Raw genomic sequence first — 24,168 nt, 5'->3', positions numbered from 1 at the left:
TTAACATAGTTTTTAAAAGTCTGTTATACATCAGTGCAAAGGGTCATATGAATCACAATTATGTAAATATGACTTGTGTCCCATCTCGTAATAATGAATGCCCCTTGAAGAGAGGCGTGACAAAAGAGTCTGTCAACATTTATTTTATGATGATAATATAATACAAATGCATGTACTGTTCATTCTTATTAGACTTTAAAGGAGGGATTTAGGGGGAAATCATCATGACTGAGCTGTAGCTTTAAGGTCTGACAGTATTGAGGTTGTTAAAAATAATCACATGCTCCTATTTCTTAAGCCAAATTAAAGACGTCACATTCTTTTGAAAGTAATAGATAATGGAGACGAAAGTAAATTAGATGAGTCAGCGGTTGGTTTCTATGTTCCTAGTCATGACAAGATCAATTGTATGTTTGAGTTAAAAAAAATGAATTGGAAAATTAAATAATGATAACAACATGTCAAACAAATGATTCTGCGTGACGTATGGACTTGAGATTCCTCTGACAGTGCTTTTCCATTCTAGAGGCTAATGCAAATGAATCTTCAGTGACGTCTTGAAGAAGATCTTGCAGGCAATCCTCAGGTCTGAGCGACACATCTGTTCCTCAGAGTGCAGCTGCTGCTGCCGCCTCTCATCAGGACCCAGAGGAGATGGCACCAGCTGCACTGGGATGATAAAACCTCTTTGTGATGATCATCTGCAACATGGACCTTCTGCTTTATACCAAGATGGGACAGTGAATTAAGTTTTCATGGCAAATAAACAATAATAAACAAAATATGTTGGCTTTGTTTTGCTATGTGTCTCATTGTTGTGTTTTCTCAGAGGTGTAGAGGAGAGGTAAAGGAGAAGACAATTGATTCTGAGGCATGAGCTAAAGTCATGCACACGGTTTCCTTGAAATGTTGATGTTTGTTTAGCTTGCCTGTGATATTGCAATTTAAACGTTGATATGTGGGGAATTAGGAGGCATTTTAACCGGGCTTTCAATACTTGGAAGCCATTTTAAAAATAATTAGTAAATAAGAGAAGTATAGATCTAAGGTATGTAATTAAAATATGCAATACTAAAATTAAAATTAAAACTAAACGCAATGCATTCAAAATCAATGTCTTAAGGTAGAAAAGTGTTTTCAGCTGAATTCATAAATATTGATATCAGCTAGTTTATGTCATTTTAAAACATGTATTTATTTTAGTTAGACCAAAGGAATCGGGCCGAGTGTTGGACTGTTTTTTTTTCAATTTTCTTTTCTAATTTTTCCATTTATTTTTCTCTCAGATGTTGGCCTGGGGTGAATTGGTTAGCGATGAGGGATGACTGCGGACCACCACCCAGAGCTCATGCCTCAGTTGGAGAGCAATGACGTGGAGCTGAAGTCATTCGATATCCAGAGGCAAAAGAAGTGTACAGTATGTTTTATCAAGATATTTCCATTTTGATCAAGCCTGTTCCTCTTTTTTCAGTAAATTATCCTGCAGTTTGTCGAGAAAACTTTACTTTTTTTTATTTTAAATGTAAATAATTATTCCCAAACTGTAAACTGTATGAAATACAAAACACATTGTTATTATAAAGCAAACATTTCCATCTTGGATTTTACATTACATGCTACTTGTTAGACACTTTCATCCAAAGCAACTTACATACTCAATACTGTGGGCAATCCCCACAGGAGTAATTTGGGGTGAAGTGTCTCAGGGACACAACGACATGCTGACTGCAGTGAGTTTTGAACCTGTGCTGCCCTGATCCGAACACCAACGCACTAGTCCGCTGCGCCACACACCTCCCATTACATAATTACTCCTATTACATAACCAAATGAATACAAAAAACGTTGCTTACTTCCATATGATGAATCTTCGTTTGTTATGTGAGTTTCCATAGTGCCTGCCATATATTTAGTCTCTGCACACACTCGTCCACAGATCCTAACAGTGTTTATGATATGCAGAGAGAGATAGCTAATCTTATCACAAATCAAGCCCAGTAAGTCCACAGGAACTCAACCGTCATGACTTCAGATGGTTACAATGTATATACTTTGGATGTACTCAGTATAACAAGAAGAATAAACTTAGTTTCAGTCACAATGCAACTGTCTAGGCACATAAAGATCTTTAAAAGATACTTGCAGTTAATATTTTGTAATGTTGCATTTATGTGGTGGATTTAACAGCTGACATTTTTGAGCACTCAAAGACTGGTCCATCAATCTCATGAACACATTGTGTTTTCTTTTCCACAATTTAAAAATAAGTGTTGTTTCCCTACATTTTACTTTTCAAAGAGGTGCTCTACAAAGCATCCACTTTGTCTGCATGCTCATAAGTGCTAACACTGCAAACCAGCCCTGTGCACTAGGCCTGTTAAGTGTGTTTATTCACATTTTACTTACAATTTGCTGCATTTAGACATTTGATGTCTGAATGTGTGTATGAGATGGGCCATTTCAGCTCCCAGTACTCCTAACAAACCCTTGATGATTTTATCCAGAGGCAATGTTAGAACAAAACACGACTGACCTAAACCTAACCCCTTTTTCAACTCTGCTTCCAGGCATGTGCTTTATTTGCCTCGGTAATATTGATGAATAACACTTAATAGACACATTAAGTGTAAGGGCGCTATAATGTGAGTCTGCAGGTCCTTTTGTTTACATATATTCACATAGATTACCAATAATTAATATACTCAGAAAATGGTCTTTTGGGAGAAAGGAGTTAGTTTATTTTGTGTTGTTGTTGTTATGTTTAAAGATTTGTTTGGGGTCATATTTGCTGCAATACATAATAGAAAAGCTCCCACTTTGACATGCATAAAGCATCTCTGACCCTGTGTCCGCCTGGCCTAGCACGCATGGCTGCCATGTAATATCCTGAGGCAAACAAGCAATATACATACAAATAGGGTTTAATGTATTACTTGTGACTCTTTGCACCCTCATTGCAGTCTTTATCCTTGAACAAAAAAATGAAGTTTTAAATACTATGCAAAAAGCGTAACAAAGACTAAAAAAATATAAAAAATGTGACGCATGTTTTCTAAATGTTGCATAAGACGGGTGACATGGGCACTGATGCTGGGATAATCAGATATAGTATGCCTGACTCAAGCCTAGTAAAGCAGAACCAGCATCAGAGACGCATATACTAATGTAAAACAGCATCAGTGCTTTATAGTGCACTCATTAGCAGTGACCAGTACAATACATTGGAGCATTATTACAGTTGTAGTGCCAGTAGGAGTTTTTTTTAAAGTTATATGTTTATTATGAATTTGTCCAGAATGAAAACTCAACCAATTCTCAATTTGAAATATTTAAAATTCAACAAGATATATACATTTCAGGAAATATTTGTACTCCTTTAAATGAATAATGTTACCAGTGATATGTATTTCATTGTTAGACAGTAAATTACATCAGCTGACTATAAAATGACTGTAATAACCTCAACTGCAGCCAGCTACAACATTAAAATTTAGATTGTAACGTCTCCAATTCACTACATCTCCTATTTGTTTGTTTATTGCTCTATAAAGCAACTTTGGGTATCTAGAAAAGCGCTACATAAATTGAATGTATTACTATTATTATTATTATTATTATTAATTTGTATTTTTATTATTTGTATTATTATGTTACAAAGACAGAGCCTATTATTTCTTCATAATGAGTTTACTTTTATACTTCATTGTTTCCAGCCCATTACACACAATTATGTTTAGTTATGTTTTTTGTTTATTTCAGATATAATGTAATTTTTCACATACTTTCACCTCTTCAAGACACTACAAATCATTATTCTGTAATAATCTGAGAAGGAAATAAATCACTTATAAAAGGTTTGGAACCACTGTTATCCGGCAAAATCTTCCAATTACGAGTTGCCGTGAATGCACCACAAGTGGGCGGGGTCAATGTTGACCAATAGAATGCAGCAGTTAGAGACACGTTGTATAGGTCAGGAAAGAACATAGATTTGTTTTGTTTTGTTTATTTAATGGTTTTATTGATTTATTGATTTATTTTAATTTAATTTTGATTAGAACATAGGTTAATGAGTTGGAATGATGTGATGATGCATACTCATGTACAGTAGGTGGCGGTATGCACCTTTTAAGTTGTTTGCAATCCGCCAAAAGCAAGAGAAGAAGAAGAAGAAGAAGAAGAAGGAGACACGTTGAACACTTCCAACAAACAGACATGTCTGCCCCCAGAGCGTAGAGAGAGATATCTTCTTGATTTTACAGAGCTGGATTCAACTCGAACAAAATGGTCAGTTTACAAATTTAAGCTGACAACTAATCGTTCATATTCCCTTCTGTTCATCTGTTCTTCTGCTTTTTTATTCTGTAATATATTACTGTCAGCTGGCAGTGGCCCCTCGCTTCGTGGTTGGAAGTCAAACACTAACATGTTGTTAACTGTGTCAGCTAGTTCTCTCAGGTTATTTACTTCTCTTGGTTTAACCTCAGGTTGTTACAGATTCCTCCGACTCAGACACTATCCTTCGTGTCAGAGGGCCGCTGGAGTTTAAATGTCAGCTGGACAGCACAGATGGTATGTTCATGGAGATTTTACTGCACTTTTTTTGAACGTAGTGGATCTCAAATTTGGATATCATAAGGGTTAATGTGATCCTAAGCAAAGTTTGAATAGCATCCATTCAGTCTCTGTCTTAATCACAACTTGCTGTTGCTGTGTCCTTCCCCACTGCTGTATCATTTGTCTCCAAGTCTCCACAACCCGATATGTAACTTTCAGAGCACAACAAGCAGGACCACAACCATGCCTTTAAATAATAAATATGTAAATGTAGAAGATGTTAAATATACCTGAAACAAAACCACAAACTTTCCTGTCCTCAGTGGTTTCTATGGCCCTGTTACATACAGGTTGTATTTTTTGTAATATGGTGGAGGCAATTCACTTGAACTGATATTATACCAAGTAAAAATGTTGAGGGTAAGATTCTAATGGTGCTTATAAGATAAAGATTAATAAACTTTCAAAAAATGTGATCTCACACAAACCTTTACATTTGTTTTAAAATAAACAAAAGGATATAACCCATATATAAAAATACATATGGCAAGAAGAATATAAAATTACCAGCAAAGTGGAATGTATAAACCGTGTAGTATTTGGAAAAGGCTAATATTTTCTGTGTGTAATTCTTCTTTCAGCACTGCTCATTCAGAAAGTCATCTCGAGAACATTTGCGATGCTTCACTCTCAGGTGAAATCTGAATCCTGTGTCCTGACAGTCTGCGACAGTTCTCTTATTATTTGGCCAAACAAAGGGGTATATGTCACACCTGAAGAAATAACTCCGAACACACTATGTGAAGATATACATCAATGGATTCAGTAAGTTAATTAAAAAAATAAAATAATAATAATTCGTTCTTATCTGAAAATGTTTTTTTATTTGGCTGAATTGTGGTTTAATGTTTTTATTTATTTCAGGACTGATGAACAAGAGAGCGCTGGGAAGAGATCCTCTAAAAACAAAAACAAAAAAAGTTCAGCAGCGGTATGTATTGTAACTGTTTAGTTTATGAAGCTAGTTAGGAGTTGTATTTTGCAGCATGCTGTAAACTTTGCTAATGGGGGGGAAACCGTGACTCCCTCTTGATTATTCTCCCCATGCTAACCACCATATTAGCAATATTTTGTAGATATGAATATATTTTGTTTTTCTCCCAATTAATTTGACTATTGGAAGGTTTGTTAAATGCCTGGAAAAGTGCCTTGTCACAGTTTGCAGAAATACTTGCATACAAATAATTGATAATGAAGATATTTGCTGATACATTTTTTGTAGGTAATTCAACTATGCCTTACTTGTATGGTGTCTGTGTGTGCTTGAATGTAACTTCAACCTTATCATTCAGAGTGTCATTAACCTTCGCTTGATGATGGAGGCGACAAAGACAGGCCCTCTTTCAGCACCAATCCTCAGGAGAACACTGCAGAAATCCCACTTCCTGTCTACAACTCTTCCCATGGACTGTGTGGTCCGTACCACCTGCAGCGACACAATCAAAGAGTATGCATTATTTCAAAAGCATTTGATTTGATATCAGTTAAAACATTCTAAAACAGTCAGACACTTGACACCCCATGAATAGTTTTGCCCACTGTGAACGTTTCTTTCTGTGTTGCAGTGCCTTTGAGCGCCTGTTGGAGGCGCTGACTCATCAGCTGTGTGAGATGGAGAAAGTGACCCTGCAACACATGAAGGGGGCCACACTGCTGGTACCTGAGCCGCTCCACTTCCTCCTTCCAGAACCCAAAGGACTGGTGACCGTGGTTTACCCTGCAGGAGTGCCTGACAGCCAACTAGAGACACATCGTAAGGTAAGACTGAGATTCTCTCAAATCATAACAAACAGGCTACATGTTGTTTCTCTGACTTGTTATAATCTTAACCCCTCTAGCATAGGGCTGCAATTTAGAGTGTTTTTCATTGGACACTATCTCTGTCATAATAGGAACTGCATCGGCAGTTTGAGCTACCAGATGACCGGCCTTATTTTAGGAGAGTGAATGCCTTCCACTTTTCCAATGAGCACTACAAAGATGGCTACCTCCGAAATCCTCATATGGTCCTCACACATCCCACGCTGGACAACGGAAAGGTGAGGCACATTACAAATTAAAATCTGTTATATTCTAATTCCCCATTAGAAGATATTGAAACATACTTTTTATTTTGTGTGTGTGTTTCCTCAAGGTGTACTTGGTGCAGGGGATCTACAGCTATCACCACTACATGCAGGATCATATGGATGACAACGGCTGGGGCTGCGCTTATCGCTCGCTGCAGACTATCTGCTCCTGGTTCACGCAGCAAGGCTACGTAGAGCGAGCCGTGCCCACCCACAGGGAAATCCAACAGGTACAGTAGTGGGGCTTTTACATATCACACAAAATATTAGAAATGTCGGAAATGGCTGCTCTTGATTGGCTTTCAACTTTCCAGACTTTAGTGGATGTTGGAGACAAACAGGGCTCCTTCGTTGGATCACGGCAGTGGATCGGCTCCATTGAGGTTCAGCTTGTTCTGAACCAGCTGCTGGAGGTCACCTCAAAGATCATGTTTGTGAGGTGTGTTGTGTGAATCCTATGGATAACCCATTTTATGAGGATGTACCTTATTCAACACGACTTGGACTGATCTGATGATAAATGTTTGTACTCTTTAGTCAAGGCTCTGAGTTGGCATCCAAGGGCAGAGAACTGGCCAACCACTTCCTGACTGAAGGGACTCCCATCATGATCGGTAAGCTGGATATCTATATATTTCCATATCCAGGCAGATAATTTCATCTTTAGCAATATTAACACTGACTCTTTAGCAACATAGAGTTTATAGCTGGTCAAAAAAGTAATAATTGACCCTAAAATTGTGGGTGCTAGTGGAGCCTCGCAGATGGGGGTGCTGCAGCCCCCTCAGCACCCCCTTCCTTCCCGCATCCATTCGTGATGTCTCGCTGTCTCGCAGACCCCACGCAGCAAGCAGGAAATGAACCCAGCTCAAACTGTCCGCTCCTCGCAGCAGCGAGCCATGCAACGTCCCGCCAACACGGCACCCTGACCCCACGCAGCATTCTTATGAGTGAATACACATACTATACAGAGATGCTGTATGAGAAACCAATGTGAGTTTGGAAAATTGCACAATATAAATATATTCTAGTAGACCTCAACCAGGGCTCTCGACTAACTTTTTTCACCATCCTCCCGGAACCGTCCCGAAATACAATCTAAGCCGTCCCGAAATTAATGTGGACCGTCCCGAATTTAAAATATTAGTTTTTCTACATTATCATTAGTTAAAATCATTCAAAGTGACCTTTAACATAAATAAAACATCATACAAATCATTAGATGATAATTCATCCAATTTTTACTTGAGTAAATCAGTCAATCACATGAACAAAGGCCAAATATATTTAAACAAACACACAAACGAGAAAATTACTCAACACAACACTCTGTCCTGAAGACAGAACCCAGAGTAACCACTAACCAGGATGACAGTCTGTAACACAGTCAGGAGACCTTTACAAACCGCCCCGCCCCCTCGCACACAGACCGGAGAGAGAGATCTCGTCTGGATTGGAAAGCTTGAAAATACATCATAGACGCATGTTGTAGTCTTATTGCATATTAGAAACGGAGTTGGATAAACTAAAACTGCGATATAATGTTTATGTAGCAATACTACATATGACATATATTTTTTAAATGTGTCCAGTACCGATAAAAAGTCAGATAACATCGGAGCTTAACGTTACCACTGTCTTAAATAATTCCGGCCCGGGCGGAGCCCGTTTAATACCGGGGCTCGGTACCCATCCCTACATAGGGAGAGGCGCAGCATATTGCTAAGGACTAAATACGATGGAGGGTTCTCATCTCAGCCTTATTACCCATAGGGGATAAAGAGGAGTAAGTAAATAAAGAGGCCGGCGCTCCAGGGTCTGGTTCTGCTGTCGATTTTGTGATGTAACGGTAAAACATTTCAGAATTCCTCCACGGGATACCATTGTCATTGTACATCACTCAACCTGCGAAATACACATACTCAGTATATTCTGTAGCTAGACACGCGAATTTGCGGGCCAGGAATTTGCGGGCACAGCCAGCGGCACAGCTGTAGCTACGTCCCAAATTCGTCCCAAAATTCTTTTTTATCCTCCCCGACACTATTTCTTTCGACGACGGGACGTCCTTAAGCTCGAGCCCTGACCTCAACAATGAAATTATGATCAGTAGAAATGGCCATGACATGGGAAATTTAAGCAACATTTTATTGTCTGATCTTGTTGTTCATGAGATCATTGCAATGTATTTTTTCACATTATTGTTCCTGTCTTGCAGGAGGGGGAGTGTTAGCTCACACTATTCTAGGTGTGGCATGGAGTGAGACCACTGGACAGATCCGCTATCTTATCCTTGATCCCCATTACACAGGAGCGGAGGACTTACAGGTTATCACAGACAAGGTAACTGTTACAAGCATCTGCACTGGCTGCATTCCTCTTTCAAGTACACATTTTCACATAATGTGCTGTATTGATTTTTGGTATCTTATTTTTCTCAGGGCTGGTGTGGCTGGAAAGGACCAGATTTTTGGGACCAAACTGCTTATTATAATCTGTGTCTGCCTCAGAGGCCAAAGGTCATCTGAGCTGTCATAGCCTTTCATACGGGCATCATCTAACATTGGTAAAGCATCTGTGAAACTTTAGAGTGACACTATTGTCTGCTACTTTTACAGAAATGTTTCCAGCTTTGCAAGTCACTTCTGTAATGATGTTAAATTGTAATGTAATTCATTTGAATAGCTTTGGTCAAGTCCTACATAAAGTATTGTCTTAACACGAATGGAAGAACTAAAGATGGATGTAATTTCGTATTGAAACAACAAATTGATTTATTTAATGTAATCTACTTTCTGTACTTGCCATTATAGGAAAAAGGCTAATCAAATATGAATACCAGATAGGGTCATTAAATCCGGTATACAATTCATCAAAATCAACAAAGTTTGATCATTTCTTACCAGTGCATAAAACAGTAGAGAAATGACTGATTTTATAAATTATTTAAATGTACATAACATTTTGTCATCAGTTGTTCTTAATTCCTTATTTATTTGTTTCTAAGTAAAACAAGAGATGATCAAAATATGATTCTAGCTTCACATTTGATACCTTGAAGATTCTCTATTTTACTTTTGAATTGTATAGACATAAGATAATAGTTATTTGTCAGCCCTATTACAGACAACCAAATAATGCATGCCTAAAACAAATATCTATTTTTCTATTGACACCTAAATTGAAGGATTATTGTTTTGTATTATTTAGTGAAATAAATAAAATATCTTTGCTAGTGAATATACAGGACTGTCTCAGAAAATTAGAATATTGTGATAAAGTTCTTTATTTTCTGTAATGCAATTTAAAAAAAACAAAAATGTCATACATTCTGGATTCATTACAAATCAACTGAAATATTGCAAGCCTTTTATTATTTTAATATTGCTGATTATGGCATACAGCTTAAGAAAACTCAAATATCCTATCTCTAAATATTAGAATATCATGAAAAAGTATACTAGTAGGGTGTTCAACGAATCACTTGAATCGTCTAATTAACTCGAAACACCTGCAAGGGTTTCCTGAGCCTTGAAAAACACTCAGCTTGGTTCAGTAAACTAAATCACAAGTATGGGGAAGACTGCTGATCTGACTGCTGTCCAGAGGACCGTCATTGACACCCTCCATCAGGAGGGTAAGACACAAAAAGAAATTTCTCAAAGAGCAAGCTGTTCACAGAGTGCAGTTTCAAAGCACATCCACAAAAAGTCTGTTGGAAGGGGGAAATGTGGCAGGAAACGCTGCACAACCAAGAGAGATGACCGCAGCCTTAACAGCATTGTGAAGAAGAGTCGCTTCCAGAATTTGGGGGAGCTTCAAAGACAGTGGACTGAAGCTGGAGTCCAGGTATCAAAAGTCACTGTTCACAGACGTGTCCGGGAAATGGGCTACAATAGCCGTATTCCCATGGTCAAGCCACTTCTGAACTCAAGACAACGGAAGAGGCGTCTGACTTGGGCTAAGGAAAAGAAGCACTGGACAGTTGCACATTGGTCCAAAGTCCTCTTTTCAGACGAAAGCAAGTTTTGTATTTCATTTGGAATTCAAGGCGCCAGAGTCTGGAGAAAGGCTGGAGAGGAGCAAAATCCAAGTTGCTTGAAATCCAGTGTGAAGTTCCCACAGTCAGCGATGGTTTGGGGAGCCATGTCAGCTGCTGGTGTTGGTCCACTGTGTTTCATCAAGCCCAGAGTAAATGCAGCTCTGTACCAAGAGATTTTAGAGCACTACATGCTTCCGTCTGCTGAAAAGCTCTATGGAGATGAGGAATTCATTTTCCAGCATGATCTGGCACCTGCCCACAGTGCCAAAACCACCAGTAACTGGTGTACTGACCATGGCATTACTGTCCTCGATTGGCCTGCAAATTCCCCTGACCTGAACCCCATAGAGAATATGTGGGGTATTGTGAAGAAGAAGCTGAAAGACACCAGACCCAACAATGCTAATGAGCTAAAGGCCGCTATTGAAGCATCCTGGGCATCCATAACACCTCAGCAATGCCACAGGCTGATTGCCTCCATGCCACGCCGCATTGATGCAGTAATCCGTGCAAAAGGATTCCCAACCAAGTACTGAGTGCATTAATGGACATTTTCAAATGTTTGATTGTGTTTTGCTGTTATAAATCTTTTTTTTTTACTTGGTCTGAGGAACTATTCTAATTTTTTGAGATAGGATTTTTGAGTTTTCTTAAGCTGTATGCCATAATCAGCAATATTAAAATAATAAAAGGCTTGCAATATTTCAGTTGATTTGTAATGAATCCAGAATGTATGACATTTTTGTTTTTTTAATTGCATTACAGAAAATAAAGAACTTTATCACAATATTCTAATTTTCTGAGACAGTCCTGTATTGCAGTGAAATTACACTAATCCTCATTTAGCCCGGGACCTTCTGGAAACATTAAGGGACCCCCGGGCGCCCTTGGTCTTATTCTAAGAACAACTTGAGTAGAGAAGAAGCTGTGCCTGAATGCAGCATGTCTGACACAGCCCATTATTAGAAAACAATCAGTCCCTGTAATTGAGTTTTCATAACCAGCCAGTTGTCAGAGTCAAATGGATGCTTTCCTCTTCTCAACAGTACATAATAAAATGTTGAATTTTCTTTCAAATCTGTTGAGCGTAGACCAGACAGTTCATTTTTCAGAGACGTATTGTCACTCTTTGTGATCTCTTCTCCATTGGCTGATTGTAGTACGGGACGCCACAGAATGAACCCCCATTCAATTCCCATCTCTACCCATCCTGCATAGGCATGTAAATTCTATGACAGTGACCAGACACAGGTTTATACGATAGATTCACCCAAGTCCTATTGTGCTAGGATATTGGAATTTCATTAGTGTGTGTCACTTATAGCTCTAACAATGTTATTAAGAGAAAACCCGTGACAAATTATAATGTCAGGGGACGCGCCTTCAGATAATCCCCTTTCTTGTTAATGGGTATGCACTAGGGGGAGCAGTTACTTTGGCATAATAGATTTCCAAGGAAAAACTAGATGACCTCTTGTCTGTTCCACTACTTGTTCTGATTCTAGATATGTTTAAATAGTTTAAACCTTTAGATGACAGAGAAATCACTGCTGTGTTTTTTTCTTTCTTAATGTGGTTACTCCTTAATATAGTGTCCTCTGTATACTGTGCTTTCGAGTTGCTTAGTTTACCAGATACTTTTGAATTTATACCTTTACACTTTGTATTGCCAAGTAGACTTAAACAAATGTTTTGTCTTGGTGGTTTGGTAAATAAAAAATAATCAGCTAAATTAAAGAAACATAAATATAGTCTAGAACATTGTACAGTAAAAATATGAAAGAAAAGGTATATATAAATTAGTGTTTGGATATCATTACAAAGAAAACTGTACTGGTTTATATAGAGTGTATATAGAATTTGCTAAAAAGAAAACAAGTTTGAAACATACATTTTCAGGCGTTTCACCAGTAAAAACAAACAAAGAAAAGTATTTAAAGGTAAACTCCCAAAAAAAGAGTTGTCTTCTCATCTGTGGTGAAAGGAGTACAAAATACATTTAATGCGATTCCTAGTCTTTATACCAATAAAAACATTATTCCAACCAAATACAGAAGCAAGTTTAATAATTATGCCCAGCGTGATTCATTCCATCATACTTTTTTATATTTAAAAAAAAATAAAGGAACTCAAATCTCTCTGTGTGAGAAATCTCTTTAAAATAGACTACCTTTTTTTTGTTTTTTTCTCCTTTATTTATTCAAGAGGATATATGAACATGATATATATTGTATACGAACAATTCAAACCAGGGACAGACCTATAAAGTAATACAAATTACATAAAAGAAAGAAAGAAACCTTTTTAAAACCCTACTGGAGACCGCTGCACGAGAGAGCAGTCGTTGCCAGGAAGTGACGTTACCTGGTTACTAGGCACCATGTCCCGCTGACAGCAGCCAGCTGAAGCACGCTAACGAAGATTTGTTTTTAATGCGGTTTTGCGTTTAATTCGTTTGTCTCCTAATCTTTGTGCACCCTCTCTAACGAGGTCAATGCAACTGTAACACGAACCACTTTTTAACGGGCGACACTTTATCAGGTAAGATGCGGTTTGTCATACAGCTAAAGGTAGCTAACACGTATACTATCCATAGTTTGACTATAGCTACATAAATTAGCATCACACTTGGAACGTGTTGCAGGTTTAAAACATGCGTTTCCATGGTGCATAATAGATTTACGGTGTAAAGTGTAGTTTGTTACAGTACCTTAACCTCAGTCTTTCTCCAAAAATGCTACACCATGCAAGTAACATGCACATGTTTTAGTTTTAGCTACAACCTTAACTACTAGTCGTGAGTAGTATTCTTTTTTAAATGTTTGCTGAATCTTTAATGCATCTTTTAGAGTTGTTTGTTCAGAGATGTATTAATCCTACATCCATTGTTTTGCATTTATGGTTTGTCAATATGAAATGTTTTGAAACCTGCTATATAGATAGATATATTGTATAATCCAATACAACAAATAGCATCAAGTCTGAATTGCCTTTTTTCTAATGTTAGTTTAATTTATTATTGTATTTATTGGTCAAGGGCTACATACAACAGCATAAGGAGGGGAGATGCATTGTACCAGATTTAGCAACTAGCTCCTTGCCAGTCCCTTAGCAGCTTGAAACGTAGACAACAAATACAATGCAATACATTAAATACTAACATCATGCACTACCTTACAGGTTCAGTTTGTTGGGGAGGACTGCCATGTTGAGCCCCGGTGAACTAGAAGGTGAAGTGGACCATTCGTTTTTCGACAGTGATGGTGAAGATACTAGTGCCAGCAAAGATGGAGGGGAAAAGTTGGAGAAAGGCGGGAAGGCTGAAAAGGAGGGCCCACCAGCACACGAGAGGCTACAACCAAAACCAATTGAAAATACAAAAGGCAGCTCTCATTTAAAGGGAGAAGATAAAAGCATGGAACCCAGCATACCATTGGATAAAGTACTCAATGATGGCAGTACGCCCTCAAAAAGGCGTACATCCCCTACTTTCAGTGAAAGCAGTGCAGGTGCAGACTCAGAGAGCTCCTCTAGAAGTAGCAGTAGGAGAAGCAGTCCTGATTCACGCACCCTTTCCAGGCCCAACAAAACACCTGCAGTAGGTAAGACCAGAGGGGGCTCAGCAGGATCTCGGCGTGTTCCTATTGGCCGTACAGAGGAGTCAGAGGGTACAGTGACAAATGTTAGCCGCCTCTCCTCTCCTGACACCAGCCCTCTCCAGTCGCTGGACCTGAATCACACAGAGGGAAGCCTTAAAGAGCGGCGGAAGGAGAAGAGGGTGCCCTCCAGTGGCCTGAGCGACATGCATCAGGAGGAGGACTCAGACCAGGATGTGGACGAGTGTGAGTAAACATGTTTGCTGTGCTCTTTAACACTGCTCAGGCTTTTTTTGTTTGTATTTCCCTTTTTTAAATTAAGCAATATCTACCTACCTCAAGGGCAAAAACTAACAATTAGTTGTTTGGCCCATAACATTTAAGAAAATAGAAAGAAATGTTCATCCCAGTTTCAAAGAGTCCAATGTGTTATCTTTAAATATCTTGTTTGGCATTGCAAGATCGAAAGATTCTCAGTTTAATATGCTTTAAAACAGAGAAACTCAGGAAAGCGTTCATTTGAGGGGCTTAAAACCACATTATCTGACATTTTTGCAAGAAAAAAAGCTATTAAAATTACTTTAATGACAAGTGACAAATGACAAAGTACTTAAATAACACTTCTAGTGACACCTTATTGCTAGTAAGCGCCTTAGTGTGGACAGGATTTTGATAAAATATCATAAAATAAGTGAATAATGTTTCTCAAGTAGTTTGATTCAAATAAGTGTAAAAGACCAAAGAGGTGAACTATGTCAGACTATGTATAACATTGTTGCTACTCTCAGATTTGGTAACTTTACTTCTTATTTATAACATAACAGAAATAGTTTTATACTTAACATCAACAGACTATATTTCCCCACACTTAACATCTGGAATAATTTACACTAAGCATGTTTAGTATTATACTGTATTACCCGTTATAATACTTTAATCATTAGACATTTTGAAATGTTGTTTCAGTTATTTAAAATGTCTATACAAGTATACATCATCATCGACGGCTTCCCCATACCATTCGCTGCCCAAGTGAAAAGCCTCGGTGTCATTCTGGCTCCCTCTCATTCGCACCACACATAAAAAACATCACCCGTACCGCCTTCTTTCATCTTCGGAACATCTCCAGACTCCGCTCATCTCTGTCCCAACCCAGCACTGAAATCCTGGTCCACTCATTCGTCACATCCCGGATTGATTACTGCAGTGCACTTCTGACTGGCCTTCCTATCAAACTCCTCAATGGACTGCAAATAATCCAGAACTCTGCTGCCCGGATCATCACCCGCACCAACTCATCCGACCACATCACCCCCATTCTCACTCAGCTACACTGGCTTCCTGTACGCTACCGTATTGACTACAAAAACCTTCTACTCACTTATAAAGCTCTCCATAACCTTGCCCCCATCTACATCACCGACCTCCTTCAGGAGTACACCCCCTCCCGCACCCTCCGCTCTTCGTCCATAGGACTTCTCACCGTCCCAAGCTCTCGCCTCAAAACCATGGGTGCTCGAGCTTTCAGCTGCTCGGCTCCCAGACTCTGGAACTCCCTACCACTACACATCCGACAGTCTGATTCCATAACAACATTCAAAACCCAACTCAAAACCCACGTGTTCAAACTGGCATTTTCTTTATAATCTGTACCCTGTGTCCTTTTGTGTCCTTTTGTGTCCTTTTGTGTCCTTCTATAGTCCATTTCCTGTTGTTTGTCTTGTCTTACCCCGGCTGATACTTCACTAAATCCACTGTTTTAATTGTTCCCTATATTGCCCCTATGCCCTGTAAGGTGTCCTTGGGTGTTATGAAAGGCGCCCCCCAAAATAAATGTATTATTATTATTATTATTATTATTATTATTATTATTATTATTATTATTATTATTATTATTATACAACCCTTTGAATTATGCTATAGAAATGTGGCTTTTCTTTTTAAGTTTGTAGATTCCGTTTTTCAGTGTAGTTTATTTGTAACCCATCGCACCTGGTTCACCTTTGATAAACATCTATTAAAATATTACATAAAGCAAAACATTGAATAAAACGTTTTAAAATGCAGATTAAGAAACTGTAACGGTTGTTCTTTTCACTGATCAGGCTCCCTCAGGACAGAGAGCCATCTTGAAGGTGAACTGGTCTTCCACCATCCTGGACGGAGAAACAGGAAGAACTACTCATTCAGCAATGATGAGGCTCAACGCATAGAACGGGAGAACCATCGTCTTCTTCGGGAGATCTCGCGCCATTCTCCAGCACCAAGACCAGGAAGCAGCGCGAGGAAGAAAGCCCATCCGGCCAGCAAGTCGCCGTTTATCCGACTCTCTCACAGCGCACTGAACAGGCAGCGGGAACAGCAGCGCATCGAGAGGGACAACCTGGTGAGTTCTGCTTCTGGGGGTCAATACTCATTTCAGTATTTACAATAACACTAAACCCTAAACATTAATTTAAATGGCAAGGCAAGCTTCTTCTTTTTTGCTTTTCAAGATAAATTATTCAGTGCTCTTTAAAGTAAAGTTTTGAAAGAAGGTTCTCTTTAGGTCGGTGGTTTTATTATCTGTAGATCAGTGTTGTTGACGTTTACCTCATGCTCATAATGTTACAACATCTATGTAATGAGATATACATCATCATTTGGTTTATCAGATTCTCCTGTTCCGGGTAAGTAGCACGAAATGTTTTAAAGTTCATTACAACCTCATTCGCTGTATACAATCTTGCTTTTGCCTTGAGCAGTGTGAATACAAAAAGTGAAAACAAATCATTGTGGTGAATTAAAACAATTCTGAAATAAAAATGTAAAATGCTTTTAGTATCTGTTGGTAGGTTACATTGGCAAAAATCCAGATTTCTCATTTAAAACATACCGTCCGTCCAAAGTGGCTGAAATGCGCAAAGCTGCTGTTGGCTCTGTTCTCAACTGTTCATTCATTGCTGTCAATAAGAACATACTGCGGTTCATTTCTTAAATGATCTATTGTTAATTTCCATAACACCCCACAATTAATCTATTACAGCATCTTTACACATTTTGTAAGACTCAACTCAGTACATTTTATTTTGAATGAATTCTTTGACAGTACTGTACATGATGCACTAATTGAAAAGCAGAAAGGAAAACCTTTAGAATCTGCAGGTTAAAGTTCAAGTCATTATTCACAAGCATAACATTGAGTACCATATTGTTGTACCTTTAGCCTAAGTGGATGACTGTTACATCATTATTTTAATGCATACTCTTCTCCTGAAGTTTATATTATCTTAAAGATTCTAGTTAGTTAGGGTGAGTTAGTGCCGGAGTAAGAGTGCCACCCCCCTGAAAGAAGACACTGATGGACTGGGACAGATGGCAGCAGGTGGCAGGCCGGCCGGCAGCGCCTCACACTGACATTAAAAGACGGTTCAGCCTCTGTAGCTTTGGCCTTTCACTACACAGTGCGCTCTCACCCCATAAATGACCTGCTTAACCACATTGTGATAGAAGCAAACCAGCTGCAGTGTTCAGATCATTCTGAGAATTATAATTGACATCAAGCACGGCGTTATTGTCTGCTCTGACAAGTGTAGGCAGAACACTAGCATTATGTTCTCCACTTGTGGCTCATGCTATTATTATTATTATTATTATTATTATTATTATTATTATTATTATTATTATTAGTTTGAGATCTCCCATATTGCTGAGTGATGTTTTATCAGGGAATGTGCTCCTGTCATCTTCAGGACAGACTGTTCTTTCCCTTGCGTCTATGTCTCAATGTTGTCAGAAGTGCTTTTTGCCTTCTCTATTCTTAGAGCGAAGTAACTAAATCTGCACTGTATTAAGTGTATCCACCCTACCCCACACATCAAGTAAGAGAAGTAAGTGGTTCAAGTTTGTTCAAATTCAAAATATATCCTTAAACAAGTGATTGATTTAGTGACCAGTCTGTCTTCACTTTTGCATTTGTATCACCTCAGGTGGACTTTGTAAACTTTGTTAGCTTTGTTGCTTCATGGGGAATTTTTGCTGACTGAGAGATTTCTGCACAGCATGCACGTGGGAGGGTGACTGCACGTATGACATTCAGCCATTTGCCTACACTGTTCTGCATCATGCTGTTTGATTGTGTTTGCTGTGAAGTACCTGATCTTTTTCTATGATCATATCATGCTTGGGATATGCAAAATAAATAAACCCTTCATAAATGTGTTTGAAGTCCTGTTTGTTAAAAGACAAAACAAATGTGAGTACATTTGGGCAAATATATCAAATGCTACAAAATGTTTTATCATTCACATAAAACTCCTGCTGCGTTTTATGCATTTGTTCGAACAAAATACTTAGAGGGTCTCTTCATCCTTTTTTAATTATACAAAATGTAATTGTGTTTAATTATGTATAATAAAGCACTTCACAGTAATTAATACATTCACACAATGTTGACAATATTGCTTACTGCACATATTTTATATTCTATAACTTGTTGCATTCTATTTCAATATAAATTACTGCTTTATTTTATTGCTATCTTACTATATTTGTGTATATTTGTTTACATTTTAGTTTTTTAATTTGTATGAATGCACCACGACACCTAGTCAAATTCCTCGTACGTGTGACCCTAACTGGCAATAAACCCGTTTCTGATTCTGATTCCTTACAAAAACGAAACCACATTTACACATGCTGAAATCTTTCCAAAGTCAACCTGTCTGATACCCTGAAGTACCCACGTTAAACCTAATTGTTTTACCAGCTTGCCAAGATAATGACAATGTACTGCATGTATGAATCACCAGGTAACTAATGTCATTGTGTTTTGGTTCAGGCTTTCCTGAAGAGGCTGCAGACCGCCAAGCCGACGCCTGGCCTGAAACGTTCGGAACAACTGCAGGACTTCCAGCGACAAGCCGCATACTTGGGAGCTTCATCGTACCCAATGTGTACGTCCACACACAAGAAAGAGAAGTCTCCCAGCAAGACGCCCTCAGGTAGGTAATGTTGGTCCAGATCTGCCTTTTACTGCTTTTAAAAATGATATGTTAGATACCTTAAACAGGATAAGAACATGGTGATTGAGTACCTGCTCATACAAGGTCCGCAAACTGATATGAAACAGTTTAAATAACAAGGATGTGCCTTATTGGCCATATTAGGACTATCCATCTCACAGTATCTAGGACTAAAACACGAGGGCTAGGAGATGTTTTTATCACTTAAAGACAGACACACTCGTCTGGAAGCTGCACACCATAAGCACACCTTTGCTGCCACTGAGTGTTTTAATCCCACAAGAGCAGTTTGACACCAGCAGGAGTGGTTTTGTAGCAGCCTGCTGGCGTTTGCATGTGATGATCTAATCAAGGTAAACAAAGAGGATCAGCATGTGGCACTGCGCTGCGAGGCTTCTCCTAGAATGAAAGCTGCAGATGTATGGCGCATGTCCGTGCTGCTGCCTTCAGATAGCTGCAGAGATTTAATTAACAGAAGAAGAATTTCAGACATTAAAAAGCAGCCGATGAGTGACACCGGTAAGAATCACCCATTTATACATTATCTAATAACAGATGAATTGATAATGCTATTTTCATAGACAACGTATTTGAGTATTTGCTAATACTTTTTCCTGTTTCTTCAAATTGTGTTAACATTAAATCCTTGTTGGGTTCATGTGTCCAACTTTAAATCATCATCAGCTTGCTTTCTTTACAGACTCTGATAAACATGTTTGTGCTTGTGCGTGTTTACCTGTACTGCAACCGATTGTTTTGGCCCTTTTTGGATGAAATGATCAAATATCTGTTTTTCTCTACAGAAATGTGGACTCTTAATGTCTTCTGATTTCGTTATGAATCGGTAAATCTAAAATCTGAAAATATTGTTCTGTATTTCACAGCAGCTGGACCCAGGCCGGGCAGTTCGGTCCCCCACAGCTCCAGTGCAGCTTCCCCCTCACCTGACCCTGGTGATACTCCCGTACCCCGGACAAAGAGAACGAGTGCAGCCAAACCAGAACACAGCCATGATGAAAAATAAACTTGTTTTCCAGTGAGTGATGATGCCATTTCATCTGTATTTCTTCCTTTCCCCCTTTTGTTCATATTTGTACAGTTTATGATGCACATAAGAATAATTAAATATTTATTTTAAATATCATTTGGTGTTATGTATATTGTGTGCCTTCAAAATCTAAGCTGGTTGATCGAGCAATTCGTTTTCAACTTTAAATTGGGGAATGATGGACCAAAACAATGATATTCTCTTGTTTCCTAAAACTTACCTGTACAAACTGATCCCATGTGGCAACATTGAAACAAACAATAGATTTATAGATTGGTTGTTGATGAAACTACTCCAAATATGTCTGGGGTACTATTGATGTTATAAAAAAGTTATAAAAAAAATAATGCTGTGGTACAAACCTTTCAGGTGGTTAATATTGTTTTCTTCTGGTGATGTATGAGCATATGTTTGTGGATTTTGTTTTGATGATGGCTAAATTGTATTTAGCTGTTTTATTCTCAGGGATCTGTTATTATACATGATGGCATACTGTCATGGCTTATTGAGTCACAGGGCCATTGTTATTGTCATTAATTAAGGCTGTACTTGTTCTGCTATATGTCAAATGGCCTGCTCTGAAAGGTTCCTATTTAACTGATGGTGGGTTGCTGCAGAAACGGAACAAGCATCACAAATACTGGAATATTAGACTAATAAATCTTTATTATTAATAAAATATTAGGTGATGTTGAATTCATGGGTCAGAGGGGTCACAACATAACAACACATGGACCTCAGCAACTGAAACACTGGCTTCTGTCACACTGAAAGGCCGTCTGTGCCTTGTAGATGGGATATATACAGATTTCTGAGGAGGCATGTTAACCCAGGTCAACTGTTTACCTGTACATGCCTATACATTGTAATTCACCACAAGATGTTGTCACTCGATTACAAGAAATAAAACCTTAACAAAGTGAAGGGTTTCCTTGGGGACTGGGAGAAGTCTCTTATGTGTACTTCTTGATCTCATCGTACAGCACCAACACAAAGGCACCACCCATGCCTCTGATCACGTTGGACCAGGCTCCCTTGAAGAAGGCTTTGCCTCCCTCATCCTTCAGGATCTTCCTCCAGCAGTCCATTGTGCCCGTGTACATGATGTCAGCTGTGGAAATGGAGACATGGTAGTGAAACATAATGTGGGTGCATGCGTAAATTGCGCCACACTAACCATATCCATCTCTCTGAGAACATTGTTCTACATGCACGAGTGACACCTCACCTCCTTTGCGTCCAGACTGCATCATCATACGACGTCTGACGGTGTCGAGGGGGTATGAGATGATGCCAGCTACAGCGGTGACGGTCTGGGCGATCGCCCAGGTGACGACGATGTGCGTGTTCTTGGGATCTGGCAGCATACCTGTATGAGGGGAGATTAAAGTTACAAACTTGTCCCGAAATACAGAATGTACACTCGTTAAAAACCTTATTTATGTACGACTTCCGCACCTTTAGCTGTGTCAAAGCATCCGAAGTATGCGGCTCTGTAGATGATAATGCCCTGAACTGACACGTTGAATCCGAGGTAAAGTCCTTTGAAGCCATCGCTTTTGAAGACCTTGGTGAGGCAGTTTCCAAGACCGGTGAACTCTCTCCCAGCCGCGCCCTTGCCGATGTCGGCTGCGAGTCTTGTTCTGGCGAAGTCGAGAGGGTAGACGAAGCAGAGCGAAGTCGCGCCGGCGGCACCGCCAGATGCCAGATTCCCCGCGAAGTAGCGCCAGAACTGTGTTTTTTGATCCACACCACCAAGGAAGACCTTCTTGTACTTGTCTTTGAAGGCGAAGTTCAGGGCTTGGGTGGGGAAGTAACGGATGACGTTGGCCAGGTTGCCTCTCCAGAAGGAAATGAAACCTTGTTCCTGTGGGATCCTTCTGATACAGTCCATGATCCCCTTGTACTGCATATCTGCGGTAATCTGTTTGCTGGCATGCTGGACCTAAAGGAAAGACAATGAAAGCACATTAAAAAAAATCCCATTGAAAATCTGATTCATATCTCCTGTTCAAATGTGCCTAAAGGAACGTTGTCGCACTCCACTTTAACAACAGAATAAATAGTATTGTATTCCAATTAAAATACTTTATTGTATTAACATAATCTTAGTCGGCCAGGCTTTAATGTGTGTAGTTGTAGAAGCCTACATGAATGCATGCCCCTGTCATTTGAGAATCAGCTGTGTATTACATTACATAGTTCAAGTTAAATTTAGCAATACAATTTAAATAAATATTACTGAGCTCATCTTTTACATTAAAGTGATAATTACCCTAATAAACGCACCAATAGCTCATTAACTACTATTATGGCCATTTTATTTACACATTTTAGAAGTTGTCATTGGAATCATGGCACAGCAACGTTGCGAAGTATTGTGCGTATTCACACTGAGCCAGAGGCTCTCACGTGCCCCTTAACTTTACGCACCAGACCAGATTAAATTACAAAGTGCATAGTTGTGCTTTTTTTCCATTCAAACTTTTCTAAATGTATATTTTTTCGCGTTTGGTTTATCAGTAATGTCATATTTACGCACACTTTACGCACACAAGATTGAGGATGCGGGCATGCTTTGGGCATCTGTTGGTTAAATGATTTTACCTGCAGCAACAACTTGACTCTCTCAATGGGAGCAACGGCTGTTTTGGAGATGGCAGCGGCCACGCCACCGGCCAAAAAGTCCTTCATGAAACTTATCACAGCGTCCGACATGGTTGGATCTTTACTGGGCAGATATTAGACTGAAACTTCCTCGAGGTCCTCAAGGAAACCCAACGCCCCTCAAAGTGGACGAGGCCTCCTCATCTTCCCTTATATATGGGGGCCATTTATCGCGAGAATTTTGAGTGATGGATATGCATTAAGTCAAATAGTTGGACGAGGCTGAATACATTTCCGATGTTAAAGTTCAAGACGTGCGCCATGTTGCCGAAATCAAGAGATGGAAAATCTGGGGACGTTTAAAGGACACAATATGTGGAATTTGATTATTTTTAAAACATAAATGTATTAGTTATCTAATCGAATGCTAATTAAAGTAAAGTATTATAATGTAATTTCTGCTGGCAACATCTTTTTAATCTATCCAATCGTTTACTTGTGGGTCAAAAATAAAGAAATGATCTATATTTATAGTGTTCTTGAATGGAAATAAATATGGTGAACTGTTTACAGTCATCCTACAAAATACAGACCATTTCTTGACATTAATTCCATTCATTTAGGTGGGATAAACCCTGACAAATACAGAGACATATGCACAGTGATTTCCTTTGTAATTATTTCCACACCAAAACATGCGTAATGTTTACTACAGACAATGCAAAAATAAATTCCAATTTTATTAAAATAATGGGAATGTAACTTCAAAAACACGCTTTTGATTATGTTTCACAGTTCGGATGTATGGGGTAGTTCCCCAGAGAAAAATAAGGAAAGAAAGCATTCAATTAAATCTCCACCCTGACATTTATTTTAAATTAAAAAAATGTTTCCCTCAACTCGACTCGACAGTTTTGCTGCACATTCATTTTGTGCACCTATTGAAAACAGGCGTGAACTCAGCATGATGTAAAGCAGGAGTCAAGAGCAGAAAAGACTACTTTCAAAATAAGATGCCACTGCCACCAGTACTCCCCAAAAGCAACACAAGCCTTTAGCCCGTTTTGATTTGAAATATCGTAGCGGAAATCTAACTCTCAGTGACTTGACATGAGGGAGTTCATCAGTGCCCCGCCCCGTGCACGCACATCGGACACGAAAATGCAATATGATCCAAGGTCATAGG

At 39.0% G+C, this 24,168-nt stretch overlaps 3 protein-coding genes and 1 long non-coding RNA gene across 10 annotated transcripts; 2 read left to right on the top strand and 2 right to left on the bottom strand.

Annotated features, from left to right (window-relative positions):
* Positions 1 to 122: 122 nt before the first annotated feature.
* LOC307029588 lies at positions 123 to 14,047 on the bottom strand. Of its 4 annotated transcripts, none has more exons than XR_013805403.1 (4): positions 13,907 to 14,047; positions 7,172 to 7,313; positions 5,922 to 6,043; positions 123 to 669 (listed from the first exon to the last, which is right to left on the bottom strand). It is a non-coding gene; the product is annotated as an uncharacterized lncRNA (long non-coding RNA). The 4 variants fall into 4 exon arrangements; XR_013805405.1 differs by having other exon boundaries at positions 13,902 to 14,042; XR_013805406.1 differs by having other exon boundaries at positions 13,890 to 14,030.
* On the top strand, positions 3,974 to 9,411 carry ufsp2 (ufm1-specific peptidase 2). 2 transcript variants are annotated; one of them, XM_079665622.1, is made up of 12 exons: positions 3,974 to 4,287; positions 4,488 to 4,572; positions 5,199 to 5,382; positions 5,482 to 5,548; positions 5,910 to 6,064; positions 6,183 to 6,375; positions 6,510 to 6,656; positions 6,752 to 6,916; positions 7,001 to 7,125; positions 7,224 to 7,300; positions 8,905 to 9,029; positions 9,128 to 9,411. In XM_079665622.1, the coding sequence occupies exons 1-12, from the start codon at positions 4,285 to 4,287 to the stop codon at positions 9,212 to 9,214; spliced, it is 1,413 nt and encodes a 470-aa protein (XP_079521748.1). In that variant the 5' UTR covers positions 3,974 to 4,284; the 3' UTR covers positions 9,215 to 9,411. The 2 variants fall into 2 exon arrangements, with proteins under 2 accessions (XP_079521748.1, XP_079521749.1); XM_079665623.1 differs by having other exon boundaries at positions 3,977 to 4,287; positions 4,498 to 4,572.
* cfap97 (cilia and flagella associated protein 97) lies at positions 13,934 to 20,489 on the top strand (the record flags this gene model as incomplete). Of its 3 annotated transcripts, none has more annotated exons than XM_079665635.1 (4): positions 13,934 to 14,570; positions 16,430 to 16,710; positions 19,144 to 19,306; positions 20,215 to 20,489. In XM_079665635.1, the coding sequence occupies 4 exons, from the start codon at positions 13,934 to 13,936 to the stop codon at positions 20,349 to 20,351; spliced, it is 1,218 nt and encodes a 405-aa protein (XP_079521761.1). In that variant the 3' UTR covers positions 20,352 to 20,489. The 3 variants fall into 3 exon arrangements, with proteins under 3 accessions (XP_079521761.1, XP_079521760.1, XP_079521762.1); XM_079665634.1 differs by having other exon boundaries at positions 20,212 to 20,489; XM_079665636.1 differs by having other exon boundaries at positions 19,144 to 19,310; positions 20,212 to 20,489.
* Positions 20,490 to 21,023: 534 nt separating this feature from the next.
* slc25a4 (solute carrier family 25 member 4) lies at positions 21,024 to 23,180 on the bottom strand. The gene is made up of 4 exons (XM_079665659.1): positions 22,983 to 23,180; positions 21,834 to 22,320; positions 21,604 to 21,744; positions 21,024 to 21,486 (listed from the first exon to the last, which is right to left on the bottom strand). The coding sequence occupies exons 1-4, from the start codon at positions 23,091 to 23,093 to the stop codon at positions 21,329 to 21,331; spliced, it is 897 nt and encodes a 298-aa protein (XP_079521785.1). The 5' UTR covers positions 23,094 to 23,180; the 3' UTR covers positions 21,024 to 21,328.
* Positions 23,181 to 24,168: the final 988 nt, after the last annotated feature.

This window comes from Notothenia rossii (genome assembly GCF_949606895.1).
Source record: "Notothenia rossii genome assembly, chromosome: 1".
In the NCBI taxonomy this organism is placed as follows: domain Eukaryota; kingdom Metazoa; phylum Chordata; class Actinopteri; order Perciformes; family Nototheniidae; genus Notothenia; species Notothenia rossii.
The sequence above is the reverse complement of the archived record's forward strand: the minus strand, read 5'-3'. Positions and strand labels throughout refer to the sequence as shown.

Bases quoted from the DNA above. Each gene is read 5' to 3' on its own strand.
- slc25a4 (XM_079665659.1), bottom strand. From the start codon at position 23,093: ATGTCGGACGCTGTGATAAGTTTCATGAAGGACTTTTTGGCCGGTGGC. The intron at 22,321-22,982 runs GTAAAATCATTT...TCTTTCCTTTAG, and splicing joins GAGTCAAGTTGTTGCTGCAG to GTCCAGCATGCCAGCAAACA. The intron at 21,487-21,603 runs GTGAGGTGTCAC...CCATTTCCACAG, and splicing joins GCAGTCTGGACGCAAAGGAG to CTGACATCATGTACACGGGC.
- ufsp2 (XM_079665622.1), top strand. The intron at 6,376-6,509 runs GTAAGACTGAGA...CTGTCATAATAG, and splicing joins AACTAGAGACACATCGTAAG to GAACTGCATCGGCAGTTTGA. The intron at 9,030-9,127 runs GTAACTGTTACA...TATTTTTCTCAG, and splicing joins TACAGGTTATCACAGACAAG to GGCTGGTGTGGCTGGAAAGG.